Source organism: Diadema antillarum, unplaced genomic scaffold (genome assembly GCF_040938485.1).
Source record: "Diadema antillarum isolate AM-2024a unplaced genomic scaffold, OU_Dant_1.0 scf00000195, whole genome shotgun sequence".
In the NCBI taxonomy this organism is placed as follows: Eukaryota; Metazoa; Echinodermata; class Echinoidea; order Diadematoida; family Diadematidae; genus Diadema; species Diadema antillarum.
In genome coordinates, this window is record NW_027271084.1 from 1 (window position 1) to 21,424 (window position 21,424).

Below are 21,424 nucleotides of genomic sequence, written 5' to 3' on the forward strand. Positions count from 1 at the left end.
CACATGCATGGTAACACAGTTGAACTGTAGGATGTTGGATACAGTTGTAATTATTTCTGCCACTTGAGGTTTTATGTTACTTATATATAGTATTGTCTGCATTATTGTTTGTATGCAAAACAACTTGAAAGGTTGAGAACACATTTGGATGAAACTTGTATGAAAAGATGATAATAACACAATTACATTTTAAAAACAGATGATAAATATAAATTTTGGTAGTGATCCGGGAATCTTTATGAAATTTTGATGATTTTTACCTTATGGCAGATGAGATCAATGGAATTGGGAGTTCAAGCTGCATGAATTTGAGGTTTGCATACATGCGCACTAAAGGTAAAGGCATGTGCTCAAGGTATAATGCACTACCACACAGCTGGAAGTTGATGGCATTTAAAAGCAAAAGGCTTTTATATGGGAAATTTGGCAGTTTTTAGCATGTGTGGATGGGTGGAAATGAGCTGCTTGGCAAAGGTCTGCACTGTCTGAGTATGTTTCTAGTGTAGATATCGATAACTCCATTCTTTTGGGGGAGGGAGTGGGATGGGGCATGTGGATATATGTATACACACAATGCTTCTGTTGTCATAACTTCATCTTAATTCAAGAAGTTCCATTTATTACTTTCTATGACACGCTCATTCATACCTCTCCAAACCGTATAGGCCCTTCACACTAAAGAATGGGGGGGGGGGGGTAGCAAAGGTAGGGGATATGTTTGATTACTCTTTGTAAGTGAGATATTTTGTCAGCTTTTATCTTTATTTTTTGCACACCCATAGTGGGGCCTACTTTCCCCCAGCCAAATTTGATCCATGGGTGCTGTTGGCTAAATTAAACCCACGAAGGGGCTTAATGGGCGGTGGTGGGGGGGGGGGGGGGGGGGGGGGGGGGGGGGGGGTGAGGGGATCTGGCAACCCCTTTCCCAACCAGATATCGTGTCAGTTTTTATATTTTCATTATGTACACCCATAGTACTTTCATTGGACCAAGTTTGGTGCATGGGCTGCGTGGGGTAAATTACACCCGCCAGGGGGGGCCCAGGGGGGGACGGTCTGGCAACCCCTTTCCCGACCAGATATTTTGTCAGTTTTTATATTTTTATTATGTACACCCCTAGGCCATTCTTTTAGACCAGGTTTGGTCCATGGGCTCCATGGGGTAAATTACACCCGCCGGGGGCCATTTTGGGGGGGTCCCTGGGGGACGACCCCGCCCTCAGGTATCAGGCTGACGCCCAGTTTTGTAATGAGGGGGGTGGCCCCAGTAACTTTGAGGGGTCAAACCTTTTGGGCTTGACGGGGTAAATTGACCAGCAGCCAGCTCCTGGTCTATTAAGCTTGCTCTTTGGAGGGGGAGGTGATCAATCAAGGAACTGATAACAGGCCTCGAATTTCGCCAGTTTTAGGGACAGGCAATTTTTGGTTTTAGGGGCACTCTCTCTCAAAATTTTTTAAGGGCAGCAAGGAAAAGTTGCAGTAAGCATGGTAATTTTGAGAGAGGCATTGAGGCAAGTAGATAGGGCATTGCGGCAAATTGCCTTTTGCCTCCCGGGTAATTCGAGGCCTGTGATAAAGGTGTTCAATGTCTTACTTGATGAATGTAAAATATGGTACAGATGTAGATATCATTACAAACAAATATAACAGTCATCAGGGGTCGCACTTAAAGTGAAAACAAAGTTCTGGTAAGGGCTTGAGAACCCGTCTGGCACCATTTCATATTTGCTTGCAATATATCGAAAGAGTCTACAAAGAAACTTACCTGGCTGACGCGGTTTGCCGGAATGATGAGTCGTTTTGGAGTATTTTGAGAAAAATAATAAAAGTAGGTAGACCGACTTTTATTCCAGAAGGCTCCAGACTAACTTGGTCTCAGGGAAAACTCGACCCTATTTCAGATAATTTACAGTTACAATTTTTCAGTTCGTGATCACCATGTTCATCAGTACTCTATAATACTACGGGCCTTACTGAGCAGACGGGAAAGTGCGTGCTAATCCTGTACAAAACAAATGGACAGCGCGCGGTCCTCAAGCCTACTAGTATACGCACATCACCTCAGTTGCTGAGACGCGCGGTCTTTGAAGTTTTTGTTGTTGTTTATCAAGCGTCTTTGATTGTTTTTAGAGGTGCTTGAGAGGCGCACACTAATTTTGCATGCGCACCAAAGAGGTTTTTGATGCGCGCATTGTAACAACTCGGACCATTACTGCGAGTAGCCAGAACGCTACAATGTAGTTTATACAGGCCGCTCCCATGCATAGTACAACACTGTACATTCCAGAGGGACAACCAATACAACTCATCCCGCCGTCAAGCAAAGCGAGGCCGAGTTATCCCCGAGTCCGAGTCTAGCCTGACCCCGTTCGGGTAAGTTCTGAGACTGAACGTTTTTGGTTAATATTTCCCATTTTTGTCGTTACCCATCGAATATCTTGTTATTACAGCGTTATTCCGCACATTTCCTAGGCATACGTTCACATTTTGGAGCAAAATTTGACAACTTTTGCAGGCGTACCAGAATTTTGTTTGGGCTTTAACTTTTTTTTTAACTAGCCAGGCGGACAGAATCAATTTTGACACTGAAGCAATATTTTGGCTAGCCAGACGGACTAGTAACTTCAGAATTTTACGATTTTTAGCTAGTCCGACGTGATTTCGGGTGGCCAATGGCCAGCGGACCATCGCCAATTTCGAACCCTGGTCATGATAACCCTTGTAGGGATAGAGCATTGTCTTCTAAATTACAGTAATGGCTTGTTTCTAATCTGAGAAACTTAGTCATCAGCCCATTGATAAAATGCCATCATTTTTCCTCGAGTACATTTCGCAAGAAAGCAATGGTCTCAAATTACTATCTTTTGTTCTCCACACGGAAAAACCTCGGCAGCTACTTGTTTTCATAACGCAGCAGCACTCGAATAGGGCGGAGAAAAGTGGTGATGTAAGATGCGAGAGTCACATACACCCACTGTCCACTCTTCATTTCGGCTCAACTAGTAACACGAGCATCCCATAAAGATATTTGTTCATGAGGATGAGCAAATCTTGCCTTGCACCACAATGTATACATGTGTGTGAGTGCTCTTGTGTAGACTACACACCCAATTGTAGTCCTTCACCTGCAGTAGTATGCTTTCCATTTTAAACTGAATCACCTTCAGCACTGCCATACAAAAAATGTAGCTTAGTTGCAGTGTAAATTTAAAGGACACTTTTTACAGGCAATGGAGTACAGTACAAATGTATTGTGTATGTACTGTAGTGGTATTGAATGGTTGCATTGTCTACATGTATTACTACATATTGAAATTATATATATGCTGTGACTGTATGTTTTAGCACTCTTTCTCATATCATAGACACACCATGCATTCAATCTATCCATTTCACCATCTTTAAGCATTATACACATTGACGTTACATCCACAAAGAGTTGAATGCCAAAACTCTATTGCATCACATTCGAAATCTTAAATACAGTTAAACAGATGAACGTTTTGCATTTCAGACATGCATCCATCTAAATTTCAATACAAATGTAAGTTTGAAACTTGTACAAGCCCACTGTGACAATTCTTATCCCCAATTCTTCCTGCCTGCTTCTTGTAGACACTGCAATGCAGCTTGGAGGCATTAAAATTTAGAATACTAGGTACAGTATTATGAAAGTTTACCTACAAATGTAGGCTACTTATTGATTTTGACATGACTTCACAGTATACCATGTCATTAAAGTATTTATTTAAAATGAAATAAAAAATTAAGGGATGAATACAATTTAAGCCATATGGTTCTTTGGTTCTCCACTGCTATGGCATTTCTTTTTAAAAAAACTACAATGTATGATCATCAGTACTTTCTGTATACAAAACAAAAACAAAAACAAAAACTTAATTCTTACAGTATGTACATACAGCTTATGCTTGGCTAACTTCTACATGACACTACCAAGTACTTCATTAAAAATTCATATTACAAGAAGGGGCATCAGATAGTCACATAATTTGTGAAATGATAGTGGCACTTGTCAATGTCAAGTATGGTGGTATGGCCTTGATGGTGAGTAAGCAAATCGATCCACACTACAGTGAATAGAATTACCAGCATTCTTGTGAAGTGTGTGACTCAAACATTCATACTTTTTATAAAAAGTTCACTGTGCAGCCTTGAATATTCCAATGATTCCAAAAGTGATCCAGTTGATGAATAAAAGGCAGTTCACAGCATATATCAATAGATATACCTGGGAGCATATTTCTGAAGGGTTTTCATACATTGTAAGCTTTGTCATGCTGTTTACCAGGCTACCTTCATCATCTACAGACAGACCAGCTATACATCATCAAATCATCTTATTTCAGGGTAAAGCTCATACAAATTTGTATAACCTGTAAGTACACCCAGATATTTTTGTAATAAAGACATGTAAAGGGAAACTACACCAAATGATTTATGTGTAAAAAAAAGAAGAAATAATAATGATAAAGAATAACAAATAATATATAAAGAAATTCCCCCAATATATTTAACCCTGTAAATAAACACAAAGGGATAAGAGTTATAAAAACTTGAAGGTCATAATGCAAAGCAAACTAACACAGACATGGATTATAAAATCACCTTTTTTCGGGGGGGGGGGGGGGGGGGGATACTCTAGCAGTAATGCCCTGATTATTTAAAAAAATAAAAATAAAAATTCTTGTAAACCTTACCTACACAACATTACATGACATCCTCTCAGTAGTAGAGGGTCAAAGAAAAATATTATATAGCAAATCTTGCCCCGCTTTTCTGATCATTCTTCTAACTACGTAGTTGTACATTTATGTAGACAGGACAAATGTAACAATCTTTAAACTGCCACAGCTTTATTACCTCACATGTGCACTTTGATATCCACCCTTGCTGCATGCAGGTATGCCTCTATGTATTGTGAGTAAAAATCTTTTCTCATAAGTGCTGCGATTGCTGTGGAATTGCAATGACATAGGGCCTACAAAGTGTACCTGTACCATAGCCCACAGTACTATACGTAGGTCATCCGTTTGATGTTCTATTCACAATATTTTGCATTTTCCTATACACATAGGCACCTACACTATGTAAGAAAAGGAAAACAAGAGCTACAGCATGGAGCATGGAAAAAGCATGTTACAGTGTACCAAATTCTACAGTTTTCCTTCGACATATAGGCCCTAATACTACACATATTATGATATTTAACAGGTACTGTACAATATGTATGTGCAAGCTGTACATTGCTCTTTGAATAAAAATTGCTTCTACAATTCAAAATATTACCAATTCAGCAAACTGAAATTTCATCTCTTAAAGCATAAAATTCCCCATTCAAAAAGTGTAGTCCCATGTACAATGTATTCACATTCATGTTATACTGTTGGCTTTTCTTACATGACATCTACTGGGTTTTTATTAAAGCAAAGTTGTCGTTTTTTCTCTCCTTTAATAATGGCATATAAATTATATCCAAAATATAATACAAAATTGGTGTCTCTAAATGAACCTACTTACAGTATACAAGCTACAAAAACTAACAATAGGCTATCAGTTTCTCTGGGACTCAGGAGACTGAAGGTGGTACAATGTACAGTACATGTATGAATGGCTCTGTGAATTGATTTGAAAGAGAGAAAAGTACACACTCTCCACTAATCCTGTTGTATCATCTTGATCAATACCTTCAATGAACCAGATGCAGGATATTGCAAAGTGTGCTCTAGTTTGCAGACAATGCAGCCCTGGCTATGCACACTGGCTATCATACAAGTAGAGGGAGAAGGCATTACATGAGTCCAATGGCTACAAAATAGTCTACATTGTACATGTAGGGTCTTACATACCTTTTTGTGCATTAAGAGAGAAATCATGGAGCTACAAACACAACATTGCACCATTAATTTGATCAAACTATTTTGTATGTTTTTCATTCTTAATGCTTGTACTCAAGCACAACCATGGTTAAAAAATATTTTATACGATATGCACTGAATTTAAATACAGTAGAAAAGATACAATTGTAGTGGGTAAATGTGGGATGTACATGTATGTCTTGCAACTGAGTACAAACTAGTGACTGATGATCAGTGCAAATGCACTGTGCATGCAACTACCAGGTCAAATTCTTTGTATTTCGATATTATTTCAGCGATGTAAACATGACAAAACATACAAATCTGTACCTACTTGTACATGACAATTTTCAAATCTATTATTATTGCAAAATTTGTATCTTTGAGTCTATGTGGACTGACGCTTTGCTTTTAATTGAAAATAAAAAAAAATGCAATGTTCTACAATAATCGAAGCAAAACATTACAACCCGACACTCCACAACACTGGTACAATACGAATTCGCTGATGTCAAGGTCATTATGTCAGCCATGCTCTGATACTGTATCCACAATAAGCCTTGTTCCTGTCACAGCCTACCAGCGTATTAAATTTTGACCAACATATTCATGCAGTCACCTTGAACATAATCAGACAGGTGACAGGTAAGATCACACCCAGTGTTAAAATCAATCACTTGGCATATCATGACACATTGTGCAAATACCAATGTATCATGCCATTGTCTGAGGTCGCTCCCTTTAATACTCCCTTTGTACGAACACAGCAGTAAAATGTGTACAACGTGCAATTTCTTTCTGGAATTTTGAGCACTGTCTACAACTATTAATATGCACAAGCCGGTCCTGGGGCCTGTTGCATAAAAGTTAAGATCAAACATATATATCAGAAAATCAAATGTACATGTACATGAATGTATTAAGTCTCTGAATACTCACTTCTGATTGGCTGACAACTGACTCATATTCGATTTTCTGACTTATGTTTGATTACATCTTCCTATGCCACAGGGCCCTGCTACAACAAGAGAGATATTTCATAACACATGTATACTACTGGCCAAACAAAATAACAGAAACCACACAAAATTTGAAAAATTCTTTATTACTGTGTCGTGACTTCAGCAACACGGTAGTCAAATTGAGAGTAAACAAGAGCATTAACATCTTCCTTAATTGCTACCACGCATGGGAAATGGGTCTAATTGGACTGCTGTGTCGAGGATGCACGTACACGCACAATATTTTCCTGCATCATTAATAGGCACCTTTGTACACCCATGCTCATCAAGGCATTAACCATCCTTGGGGTTTTGAAAGAGAGGAGTAGTCTGCCTTGAAGGCGTGAGGCCCTCTTCCCCCCCCCCCCCCCCCCCCCCCATCTTGTACCAAGTCTGATTTTATTGTGCATCAAATATTGGCATATACGCATAATCAATGGTCTTAACAAAAGTATGGACGTGAATTATGCAAACAGGCAGCATACAGGTACCTACAAGGGCTTACGTCCTACAGTTGGAAGCAATGCTGATACAAAATCATGTCTGTAGACAAAAGTCATGTAATAAGGCATGGAAGACTACAGTACTGCTTGAAGGAAACTGTAAGTTACATGACTTTGAAGCTCTTCTTTAATGAGGTAACACTATCAAGATATCTGTACAGTGTAGACAGGAGGTGGACGCCCTATAACCTACATGTATATTGCTCTTATCTTTTGCACACAATATGAAATGTGCATGCACATACCACCTGTACATAGTGTGTATGTACTTGCAGGTCTTCACAGCCTCTTCCACACAATATATACTTGCAACCACATGCAAACTGAACAGACACAACCAAGCATATACAGTAGGATGTCAAATAAATCTCACACTCAGAGATATGCTGAATAATTTAGATATTTTCATTTATGCTGAATCGTTAATACTATCACTGTCACTGAAAAAGAAAAAGAAATCTGTGGCAAAACAAACTTGAAATGATCGTTTTTGTTGCTGTTTTTGATAGATTGATCACGCCCTTCTGAAATTGCAATACCAGTACTTTCATCAGTCACAGCAATTAGTGAAAATGATCACTCTGGATGTTGACAATTTCTTTTCCAATTCACCCATGCTAAAATGTTCCAATGCTGTTACAAGTAGATGTGTGTCCTTCCATCTTGCATTCCTGAGAGTGAATTTCATTGCTATGGGAAATGTGTGGTGTGGTGAACACTAACATTACAGTGCTCACACCTGACTGTTTGATACCTGTGACTGTGGTTGATCTGCAACATTACTTCATGTTGTGTTTTTGCTCTCAGATGCTTGACATTTAAAACAGGAACAAGATTTTTGAATCAGGTATCTTTGCTGTCAAACTCATTTTAATAGTGGCTAAGAAGAATATTTGATAACTACTGTCGCAGAATCTTTGTTAACATGTTATTTTTCTAGTCATAAAGAAAGCAGAAATCACCTCTGTGCAACATTACCTTGTAAAAAGGAAATTACAAATTTTCTTGTGAATGATATCCAGGCCCACTCTCAATCTCTTCTCTCCCTCTCATTCTCCTTTATAATCTACAAAATGTATGTCTTGGTCGATGATCTTCAATGAAGCAAGGATTTCAACAAGACACTCACCTCTCCCTCGGACTCTCCCCCTCCATGGTGAGACCTCCGGTCCAGTTCCCTCTCGCGATCATCATACTCCTCCCTCGCTTTGTTCACCGCCCGCATCAGCCGGATGCGGTCCGGCAGCTCTGCCACGCCGTAGTCGTCCGCCAGATCATCCTCCGTCAGGGCCCGGAAGTGGCCGAGGGTGAAATCCTGGGGGAAGTGGCGCAGGTAGGACTCCAGTCCATTGTGGTAGAAAAACAGCTGGAACGGGGTCAGAGGTTTGGGAGGGGCTGGGCTGGGGTCTGGGGGCAACACCACCCCCTCCTCAGCCACCTCCTCCTCTTTTAAATCCATCATATTAGTAGGTGTGTCACGGCATCCATCGTCTTAAGGTTGTATAATCAAGGTCTCAAGAAATATTCATCCACAACGGGAGAGCAAGAATGTCTGGCTTATCAATACCCGAGCAACTGCTGCTCACCAAAAAGTACCGAGAGCAGTGTTCGAGCTACATTATGGCAGTTGGGTGTGGTTGCACTCCGGATCAAACAAACTGACGGCTCTGCTCAGCTAACAAGAAAACTGTCGCAACCTGAAAAAGAAATTTAGAAAGAAAACAATTCCATATTAAATACCAGCATTTCAACACAGATTTTCCTTCCGATTCCATAAGGTGAAAAACATTCGCATATTATGTAGCAATTTAATAGAAGAGACAAAAGGCAGGCAAAAGTCTTTGGTTACTACAGTGTATCAATGAAGGTTGATTGCAAGATCTGAATATTTTGAGAGAGTTACAATTATGCTTGACTCTCTATAAAATCATTTTTAAAAGTCTGTGATTCATTATATGTTAATACTCAATAAAAATGTAATAACCAATGTAATATTAAATATGGGATACAAACAAATATATCACACACAGACACATACTATAGATGCATTCACATCACACGTATGCAATGTTACATCACTAGCACTCCATGTCTTGCTTGGAATACATTATGTACTTCCAAGTGTGGCATACAGCTGTACCTCAATGATAATTTGCATTGCTAAAACACCCAAGATATACACAGGTGAAAGTTTGTATTAAAACCCTCATTGTAGAAGCAAGTGATTGAAATAACACTTCTCGTTTTATACAATGACTGGATATGTGACATATGTACAGTACGTGTATTAAAGAAAAAGCATTGCAGTTTACAATCACATTAACATGAATGCAAGTTTCATTCTGCCTTCGGGTAATCATCTCCCTCTTCACAGTGTCATGCTACAAAGAGCGAACATGAAAAAAAAAAAAAAAAAAAACTTGCATAAGAAGGCTGATAAGCTTCATTATAATTTGAAATTATGCAACCTCCCTGTGGCGCCCTTGGGAGTAGGTCATTAAAGTTAATTGTAATTACCTTGTCAAGAACCCTCCAAACAACCGTTATTATAATCTACCTAGCAAGTTAGCTATAATGTTCAACACAGGACAACTTGCACTGTGTCTGTACCATAGAGATATATACTAAGAACACTAGAGGGCGGACTCCGTAAAATCCCTGTGACCGATAGAAGGAGGCGTTCGCCATTTTGGTCCGGGCAAATTTCGACTAGCGACCGTACCGATAACGTATAGCGCTAGCGGAGCATTCAGGGAGATCGACGACGGGATGCAACGGCAGTAGGCTAGCATCTATGCCAAGGTCTCCATCGGAGTTTGGAAATCGAAAATGTTCTTAAATTCGCAAATTCTACTTAAAGTAGCATGGATCTATGTTGCAAAATGCCTGGTTCATGCGCTGCTTTTGGATGTAGAAACAGGAAGGGGAGAGGAGTTTCCTTTCACAAGTAACTAAAATTACATTTGTAGTGTGTGTTAGATTGATTCAAGACCAAAAAGAAAAAAAAGAAAAAGAATAGAAAAGGTCTTGCAAAATTCGTCAGGGGGCACTCCGCCCTCCCTCAGCCATTCTCGATCTATTGCTACTATAGATAGCTACAGTACATAACTATAAGGTCGGCGGAACGGGGGGGGGGGGGGGGGGGGTCATTTGCCCCATTTCCAAAAAAAAAAAAAAACTCCCCTTTTTAAGTTTAAAAAGTGCTCTTTTCTAAGTGCCCTATTTGACCCTTGAGCCCCCCCCCCCCCCCCCCCCCCCCCAAAAAAAAAAAAAAAAAAAAAAAATCGTTCCTCCACCCTTTGCTATATTATATACCAGTAGTTAATTTTACTATGGTGATAGTGTGGGAAAAGCTTAGAATACGTAATATATGCCTGGTGACAGGACATACAGTGTATTATGCTCCGGCATTGATATCTTTCTGAAAATAGAATTAGCATCATGGGTCTGATTGGTCTTTTGGTTCAAGGCAGGGTGAGGATTAGGATGAGGGTTAGGTGTTATGATTTGGGTTAGGGTTTATGTAAGCTTCAACATTAGCATTTCGAGCTTGAACTTGATATGTCATGGAATCAATATGCCTACACGTACTTATAAAAATGATTTATTTCATTTCCACAAAAAGAAAAAAAAAAGAAATTCAATGAAACACTCGTATACACAGATAGGACTATAGAATGCAGTCCCCTCATACAGAAAAAATATAATTGCCAAAAAAAAAAAAAAAAAAATTGACACAGTATACTGTATCACAAGGGGCACCCGGCTGTCTAGAGACCAAGAAAACCCTTTGTACTGCATGGGCCATGGTCGTGTTGGTCGGCTTGAAAGTATTACCTCGTGGAGAATAAAGTAAAATTTTGTTTCATTTTCATTTTCTTTACCACTCATAATAAGAGATTGCTAGCAACTTAAATTTTTGAGTTGTTTCCTTCTCTCATCTCCGACCCCCTCATCTTGCTGAAAGCCAATACCGGTACGTGTATGAACGCTTGTGTGTACGTATTCACGTGTCCACCACTACTGCGCTGCCCGGACGCAATGTTTATTTTTGCCCGGACAAAGATGGCGCGTGGCCTCTTCATCTCGGCACACGAGCACTGCGTACGCGCCATACGCAGTCCGCGCTCTAGTATATATTAGTATACATCTCTATGGTCTGTACTGATACTCTTCTGTAACCAGGACTTCCACTGGAAAGTGAAGACAGCACGGTACTTACTATAAAGCAAGAAATGTTCGCAGAACGACATTTTAGCAAATTGGAGCCGGCGGCCTTTTTTCACAGCATGAAATTTTTGTGAATTATCACTGGCATTCAATGCATAATACAGGCCTGTACATGTAGTGCAGACTTAACTTTTTGCAAGCATTTTAATTTCTCAAATCTTGGCTCTCGGGAAATTCGCTAAATTAAAATGAAGCAAGCATTTATGGTTTTAATGTACATTTTGTAATCAGTTGAAATTTACAGTGTTCATCAGTAGCAACTACCGTAAACTAAATAATGATGCACATATCATCCCTCAGTCAAATCCTACAGTAAGCCTTGGTATTCGCGCACATCACAGGAAAGTCGTGATCCTGGAATAGCATGGACTAGAGAGGTCTTAGGCACTGTAAAACAGCCTCAGCTGTACGTACTTCACAAGTGGAAACTTTTATGCAGGTTTTTTTTTTTTTTTTTGGGGGGGGGGGGGGAGGGGGGGAGCAGGAACCAGGCCAATGTAGGTAAACTTTGCCTGCTTATAATTTTGTGGATGAAAATATCACTGCCATACTTCAATCATTCCCAAGATGTGTGAACATTTTCATTTTGAGCTACCCAGGGGAACATATACCCAAAACATAGATTCAGTGAATGCAAAAATAATTGGGGAAGAATACACATCAGTGAAGTTTGAGAATATGTGCACATTCATTTCAAAAGTTTGTAACCTTCAAAGTTTTGACAATATTCTAAGTGCTATCATTGCTGGACAAGAAAGGCACAATGATTTCTGATTTCCCAGTTATAGTTGGTATGAAGAAAATATGAAGAGAATATATTTCCAAAAAAAAAAATCACTTGGTACGACAACCAACCTTTTTCCCCAAACTGCTACTGACACATGATTATGTTAAAGGTTATATTATTCCCTTGGCTTGTGCTCCTGAAGGGGCTTACAATCAAGTTTTCTTTATAAGAACTAGGTATGCCTAAAAAGGAAAACACACAGAATTCTCTTTACATAGGGCCTATATTTCTTTATACTGTTTCACTACTGTCACAAATGTACACACTAGTAGTTATGTACATATGTATGATGTACTGTATGCCTGGCTGTTTTAATGTGTATGTACACAGGTGGACCAGATTAATGGAGAACATTCTATGTAGTATAGATATAGTACATACAGGCTGACCAGATAAGTGGAGAATTTTCTAGGTGGTATACAATGTAGCTATACAGTACATGCATGTATCAGGAAATACATTATAGCTCACTCAATCTAGAATGATTTCACCCTTTCCAGAATTTTCTGGGAAGTGCTTACATATTTGGCTGAGTGAGGCACTGTCCCTATAGCCCAATGTGATTGGTAGTTATTCTTGGCAATGATGTTTTGTACATAGTTAGGCAGTGAGTCATCCAGGTTTCCTGTAACTTGGACTGGCTAGTAGGTTGGAGAGAGTTATAGAATGTGCTAGAAGGGGGGTGAATGGATAGTATATAAGCCAGAGGAATTCTGCAGTAGGCAGAGTACCCAACACCTCTGCTCTGAGAGTAACGTCACTTCTGGCTCTGAAGCGACTAGTTATAGTCAGTCCTGTGTTACCTGCTGACCTGTTATGTTTGTGGAGATGAGGCCTGGGAGACATTTTGCCTGCAGAGAATTAATGTGCCTTCATTGGACTCCATATTCTTATGTCAATGGACATTGCTACGGCAAAGCTGTGACGGGCTGGATTCCTAGCTGGACAATATACATTATTAAGTGAATCATCATTCAACGCATCAACTGGACGTGGTCGTCACAACGTTTGGACTCTGCACGTTTCGCCGTGGACATATTTCGTGGATTTTACCCCGGATCTATAACGCGGACTATTGTAACCTGTGCCTCTGGATTTACGTCGCAGGAATCATTCATCGGGGCATCGCGGATCATTCATTTGTGCATCGAACATCGTATCTGGACACTATCAGGGAACTGTAGCAACTTTGTGATAGTTTGGATGCATGTAAGTGATTCCATTACCGATTTGTAATTGTTTCTATTGATCATTGTTGTACTGATATGACGCCGATTACCAGTCTGTACCCACAATATTACTGTTAATAAACCACCTGAACATCAGTTGATTGTTTCTTTTGTGCGATCATTCTCGGAGTGATTTTGGTCGTAACAAAATTGGGGGCTTGTGTCCGAGAAGTGAATTTAAAGCCAAAAGTTAGAATTTGGAACGTTCCGGAATCCAGAATATTGGTACAGACAAAATACCAGTTGAGTTGATTGTTCAATTGTATACATGTATTGTGTGTAATACATTGTGACAATGTCAATCAGTACAATGGATGTTCAGGCATTTGTTCAGAGGACAGATTTGTCCCTCAAAGATTTGCAAAGGTTACGCAAATGTGATTTGACCGCTGTTGCACAGCATTTAAATGTTGATGTTCCACAAGGTGCTAGAAAGGCAGAGATTCTTGACTTAGTAGCTGGTCACATGGAGCTCAAAGAAGAAATTGACACTTCCGATCAAGCTCACATTTCAGATCAAACACGGCTTGAGCTAGCTAGATTGGAAATAGAGAAAGAGAAGATGAGATCGGAAAGAGAGCAAAAGGCTAGGGAAATGGAAATGCTGGAAAGGGAAAAACAAAGAGAAATGGAAATGAAGAAATTCGAAATGGAGCAGCAAATGAAATTGCGTGAGATGGAATTGACTCATGCACACGCTGTTGGAAATCGTGAAAGGGCTCCCTTTGAATTTGATTTGGCCAAGAACATTCGATTGGTGCCAAAGTTTGAAGAAAACAGAGTTGATGCATATTTTGTGTCATTTGAGAAGGTGGCTAACAGTTTGAACTGGCCACAGGAATTTTGGCCCTTGCTCCTTCAAAGTGTGTTTGTCGGCAAAGCAGCCGATGTGTACTCATCTCTCTCTGAAGAGCAATCACGTGACTATGCTACAGTCAAGAAAGCAGTGTTGAATGCTTATGAGTTGGTGCCAGAGGCATATAGACACAAGTTCAGAAATTCGTACCGCAGACCAGGCCAGACACATGTTGAGTTTGCTCGTGAAAAAGAAATGATGTTTGATAGGTGGTACAGGTCCCTGAAAGTGGATCAGGATTTTGATAACCTACGTGAGGTTGTTCTCTTGGAAGAATTCAAAAAGAGTGTTGCTTTCAGTGTGAGGTCACATTTGGATGATCACAAAGTGACAAGTTTGCATAAAGCAGCCTTGATGGCTGATGAGTATGAGTTGACCCACAGAAATGACAACAGACCACCTTTCAGGAATTTCTCTGGAAATAAGAGAGACAAAAATCAGTCGAGCAGTCCAAAGAATGCTGGTCCTGAAAAAGGCACGAGTTCTGACACTTCATCGGCACCAAAGCCTCAATCTGACAAAGGGTCCAGTACAAGTGCAAATGTCATCAAATGTTTTCACTGTAACAAGACAGGGCATGTAAAGTCACAGTGTTGGAAGTTGCAAAACAAAACAAAGAAGGACATGGGATTTGTCATGTCAAAAAGCGTCCTACCTGAAAACAGTGTCCCGTTCAGTGAAACACAGGCCATTGAAAGTCAGTCTCCCAAATTCAAAGATAGGCTGAAGCAGGTGGATGAGAGCTATCGTAGCTTTTTGTTTGATGGTGAGGTGACCCCATGTACCTCTGGTGAGGCAGGTAAGCCAGTGGTCATCCTGCGGGATACGGGGGCCTCTCAGTCGTTGATGGTGGATGGTGGTATGACTTTTCCACCAGATAGTGCAGTGAATGCAAAAGTCTTGATTCAGACTGTTGATGGCAGTTATATGTCAGTGCCACTGTATAGAGTGGATTTGAAGTGTGGCCTAGTTTCTGGTCATGTTACTGTTGGAGTTGTTCCTGAGTTGCCCATGGCAGGCATTGACTTCTTGTTGGGGAATGACTTGGCTGGGGACAAGGTGGTTGCGTCTCCAGTTGTTTCAGATAAACCAGTGGTGGTTGCTGAAACTGAGCAGTTGCAGGAGGAGTTTCCTGGGATTTTCCCAGATTGTGTTGTGACTAGGTCTCAGGCTTGTAGAGCTGTTCAAGATGATGCGGATTCTGTTGATGTGGAGGAGAATTCCGGTGTTTGGTTGGCAGAAACCTTTTTCAAGGATTTGAATGATGGGGTTGCTGTATTAGGCTCCGAGGCTAACAGTGATGGGCTGTTTAGCAAGTCTTCCTTGGTTGAAGCACAGCAGGCAGACTCTGAGTTGAAAGGCTTGTCTCAGACGGCGTGTTCTGAGGCTGAGGCTGAAAAGGTCCCTGAGTGCTATTATGTCAAAGATGGCATTTTGATGAGGAAGTGGAGACCTCCCCATAGGCCAGCTGATGAGGATTGGACGGTGGTCCGTCAAGTTGTTGTCCCTCCTAGTTACCGCGGTGAGATCTTGAGGATTGCTCACGAGTTACCTGTTGGCGGCCATTTAGGCGTCAGAAAGACAAAGGATCGGATCATGAGGCATTTCTATTGGCCAGGGTTGAATGTGGATGTGGCTGAGTTTTGCAAGACTTGTCACACATGTCAGGTGGCTGGTAAACCACAGCATTCGGTGAAGCCGGCGCCATTGATTCCGATACCTGCGTTTGAAGAACCATTCAGTCGGGTTCTAGTTGACTGTGTTGGACCTTTGCCTAGGACTAGGTCGGGTCATAAGTACCTCTTGACAATCATGGATATGTCTACACGGTTTCCAGAGGCTATCCCATTGAGAAATATCACTGCTAAGACTGTGGTAGATGCTCTAGTGCAGTTTTTCACTAGGTATGGGTTGCCCAAGGAAGTGCAGTCTGACCAAGGGTCAAATTTCATGTCAGGCATATTTCAAGAGGTGATGTATCGTTTGGGGGTGAAGCAGCTGGAGTCGTCAGCTTATCATCCCCAATCCCAATGTGCGTTGGAGCGCTACCACCAGACCCTAAAGACAATGATTAGGGCGTTCTGTGAGGAGTATCCCGAGGATTGGGATAAGGGCATCCCTTTCCTGCTGTTTGCAACGAGGGACTCCCCAAATGAGTCGACGGGTTTCAGCCCATTTGAGTTGGTGTACGGTCATGAAGTTAGGGGCCCACTGAAGCTCATCAAAGAGAAATTCATGACGGAGGATGATGAGGTCCACCTACTTGACTACGTGTCAAAGTTTCGTGAAAGGCTTTCAAAGGCTTGTGAGGTAGCTAGGGAACACTTGAAAGTGTCACAAGACTCTATGAAGAGAAAGGCAGACAAAAATGCCAAAGCCCGAACCTTCAAACCAGGTGACAAAGTTCTTGTACTGCTGCCCATACAAGGTGAACCACTGAAAGCCAAGTTCAGTGGCCCATACTGTGTCAAAAAGAAACTCAATGATCATGTGAACTATGTGATCAGCACACCAGACAGATGCAAAGATCAGAGGATGCGTCATGTCAATGTGCTGAAAGAGTGCTATGACAGAAAGTCAGTTGGTGTGACATAGATAGTGGATAGCACAGTAGAAGTTAAAGGTGAAAAGTTTTCACCGCATATCATTTCCAGTGTATGTGTTTAGCATATTCATTAATGTGTGCAAAACAGTTTGATATGATTGTATAAGAGAATCCAAGCAATATCATTGTAAATGGTGTCCATGAAAAGAGAACATGGAACTAATACAGCTATCCAAAAGGCATGTGATAGTATGTGATTATTGTTGCTTGACTTGGACTTTACCTCACATTTGTTGTAAATAACAATGAGAAATTGTGAAGGTAAAAGAAACCCTTGCTACAGCAAGGCTTTCTTTTTCCCATGGGGGATGGTGTCACAAATGTACACACTAGTAGTTATGTACATATGTATGATGTACTGTATGCCTGGCTGTTTTAATGTGTATGTACACAGGTGGACCAGATTAATGGAGAACATTCTATGTAGTATAGATATAGTACATACAGGCTGACCAGATAAGTGGAGAATTTTCTAGGTGGTATACAATGTAGCTATACAGTACATGCATGTATCAGGAAATACATTATAGCTCACTCAATCTAGAATGATTTCACCCTTTCCAGAATTTTCTGGGAAGTGCTTACATATTTGGCTGAGTGAGGCACTGTCCCTATAGCCCAATGTGATTGGTAGTTATTCTTGGCAATGATGTTTTGTACATAGTTAGGCAGTGAGTCATCCAGGTTTCCTGTAACTTGGACTGGCTAGTAGGTTGGAGAGAGTTATAGAATGTGCTAGAAGGGGGGTGAATGGATAGTATATAAGCCAGAGGAATTCTGCAGTAGGCAGAGTACCCAACACCTCTGCTCTGAGAGTAACGTCACTTCTGGCTCTGAAGCGACTAGTTATAGTCAGTCCTGTGTTACCTGCTGACCTGTTATGTTTGTGGAGATGAGGCCTGGGAGACATTTTGCCTGCAGAGAATTAATGTGCCTTCATTGGACTCCATATTCTTATGTCAATGGACATTGCTACGGCAAAGCTGTGACGGGCTGGATTCCTAGCTGGACAATATACATTATTAAGTGAATCATCATTCAACGCATCAACTGGACGTGGTCGTCACAACGTTTGGACTCTGCACGTTTCGCCGTGGACATATTTCGTGGATTTTACCCCGGATCTATAACGCGGACTATTGTAACCTGTGCCTCTGGATTTACGTCGCAGGAATCATTCATCGGGGCATCGCGGATCATTCATTTGTGCATCGAACATCGTATCTGGACACTATCAGGGAACTGTAGCAACTTTGTGATAGTTTGGATGCATGTAAGTGATTCCATTACCGATTTGTAATTGTTTCTATTGATCATTGTTGTACTGATATGACGCCGATTACCAGTCTGTACCCACAATATTACTGTTAATAAACCACCTGAACATCAGTTGATTGTTTCTTTTGTGCGATCATTCTCGGAGTGATTTTGGTCGTAACACTACTTTAACATGATACATCATAAACTGTTAGAGCCTTTTCATCATGTAATGGTCACAGCAAAACTTTGACAATTCTTTTGAACAGATTGTAAGATTTTCCTCAAACTTCCATTGATCTGTTCTACTAATAATATTGCTCCATTTACTGAATCCAAATGCATTGGGGTAACGTGGCACAACACAGAGGAACCTGGCTTTGCAAAGCTCCTGAGGAACTTACTAGGCCAAGGTCCAGGAGGAAAAACTAGCCTTCCTTTCAGGCTAATTACGTCTTTTTATAGCGAGATTTGTCAAAAGCGTTACATCTTTTTTTTACTCATTTCATTTAAAATGTTCCATTGCCCATGCACTAAATACAAGTAAATCTATTCTTAAACTTTAAGCAGTTGCTAACATGTATTGCTTCCCCTAGGCACTTTCCCTCTAACATTTTCTTGCTCATTATTTTATAGGAACTGGGCAATGAGACAGTTAAAAAGACAGGCTCATATCCAAGACTTGGGAGAGGAAGTCTACTGCCAGATTATTTACACTGAGGGAAGCACAGCTGCTGCCACACTACACATCTAGTGTACACACAGCCTGAAATATTAAAAACCATGTCATATGTGTAATCCACCTTCACTGAATGGACAGAGGTTATTTCACATGCAAAAGAAAAGCAGTGATCTCTTGTTCTTGTTCACTTCAAAGTTTAAAGGGACTGTACAGTACTGGTTGAGGTGGGGATTCATGTTTTGAACATTCCTAAGTTAGATAATGAGAAACCTCTTATGAAATATGAAAGAGCATGTAATTTTAAGAGGGATTCAACGTTTATTTGATGAAAATTGGTTTTCAAATGGCTGAGATATCCAAAAAAGTGATAATAATAAAAGGCGACAGGCCACGCCTTTTATTAGGATCTCTTTGTTTCACCTTGTTTTTGGATATCTCAGCCATTTCAAAACCGATTTTCATCAAATAAAATTTTGATACCCCTTAAAATTGCATGCTCTTTGACATCTCATGGAGTGGTTTCTGGATATCTAACAAAACGTTAAAAGCTAAATCCTTACCTCGACCAGAACTGTACACACCCTTTAATAACCACACGCTGAAGCAGACCTTGCACTACAAGTATGCTCTCCAGTCAAAAGTATAAAACATCTAAAATGATTAGAAGTGGTATATCGGGGGGGGGGGGGGGTGCACAGGACATTTTCTGCCATGACATGACTATCATTTCGTAGCAAATTGCTCAGCCCTGCAAAGTGTTAGTACCTACGTTGTACAATTGATTTTTTAGAAAAAATTGTATGGGTATGTACAAGTACAATGTATGACTCAGAAATACAAAGTCACTCATTTTGACAGCTCTGGCAATATCGAATTGCAATTAAAAACAACAACTACTACTACTCAAGAAAATGTGTAACCTACTACACAATACCATACTGTAAGTTGCAACATTAGAATCCTTAATAATTTATTGGCTGCAAATCTGCATAAAATTTGCTTTGGTGCTGAATGATCATAATATCGGTAATCTACATTGCATAACACCTGCCACACCAATCTAGGTCATTGTCATTTCGACTTGGAAAATGTATTTTCTACTGGTGCAGGGCATGAGAGAAATCTCCCTTTCTCTCTCTCTCCCTCTCCCTCCATCTCAATTTATATATTCTTGATTGCAAGATTGGAGATTCGAGTGAGCCCCCCCCCCACGTTAAAACAAAACAAAACAAAGTGCCCGTTCATCATGTGCGTCCAACAGTGAGTTTAATAACACCAGGGAAGCAGGCTAGTGTGTTTGTAGCATCCTGCATGCTTCAATATCAAGGTGTGTATACTGTGATGCCATTAATTTCAATATTTCATTCACAAAAAATAAAATAAATAAAAATAATGAACATTACAGGACTAACATTTATCGTCATGTGTCATCAGCAGCCTGGTCTTAGAATCTTGTGGAAATCTCTGAACAGTTTTGAACAGTAGCTCATTAAGGGAAGCAGTTGTAAGAACCATCGATACATTCGGATTGACTGTCAAGTTTTCGTTCAAGTTGATAACACATGTACAGGTATACTATACTGGAAAATCAAAGGAGCTTCTATACAGGGAAGTAGGGTTGATATTCTTGTTGTCTACAAATGAAATAGATTATGATGTTTACAATACATTTCGTTTATTAACACGAACACTTTGAGGTTGCACTGCCACTGGCCAACATCAGTTGTAGGCCTAAACGTCAGAATAGAACTGAACGCATTATTATGAGATTGCATGATTAAAAGAAAAAAAACAACAACTCTAGATCGGGGTATACAGTATATAGTCTTCATCAATAAATACTAAAATAGGCAAGGATGATGGTATAGCAGACGGTCAGCCCCTAACAACGGACAGATAGCTTCCATTTTGGATTTTTTCTTTTTCCTCATTATTTCAAAGAGTTATCTCGCCAAGGCAGTGGACACATGTCCTCTGCGATAGGTTTATTACTGATCCTCTGCTTGAGTCTATAATAACACAGCGTCCAGTCCATTCATTTAATGAAGGACGAAAGTTTACCACAGGTTGCGTTCCGTTGTATGCCAATGCACAGCACTCTGTTCGTCTCTTCTCAATCACGCCGCGCAGGGAAGGGCATTAGAGCAACCATGTGGCGTACCGTATTCTCTGCTTTCATTACACAAAGTCACGTTGACACATATACACACACTGCATCCCAACGAGAAATCTCACACTCTTGCACACAGCACAGTAACGGAACACATGCTGCAGCTGCTGAACCAGCGGTGCCTGACTGAAAGGTACTCAAATTCGTAAGCACTGCTCGATTGGGGTAAAATCTCGCACTATATACATGTAGGTCTAGGGCCATATCAAAGTGCACAATTGCCCAAGTT

The 21,424-nt window shown here is 40.5% G+C and overlaps 1 protein-coding gene across 1 annotated transcript; it reads right to left on the reverse strand.

Annotated features, from left to right (window-relative positions):
• Window positions 1-8,508: 8,508 nt before the first annotated feature.
• On the reverse strand, window positions 8,509-8,823 carry LOC139723591 (uncharacterized; the record flags this gene model as incomplete). Its single annotated transcript, XM_071634825.1, has 1 exon — window positions 8,509-8,823. A coding segment is annotated over one exon (315 nt), but the record flags the coding sequence as incomplete, so codon positions are not given.
• Window positions 8,824-21,424: the final 12,601 nt, after the last annotated feature.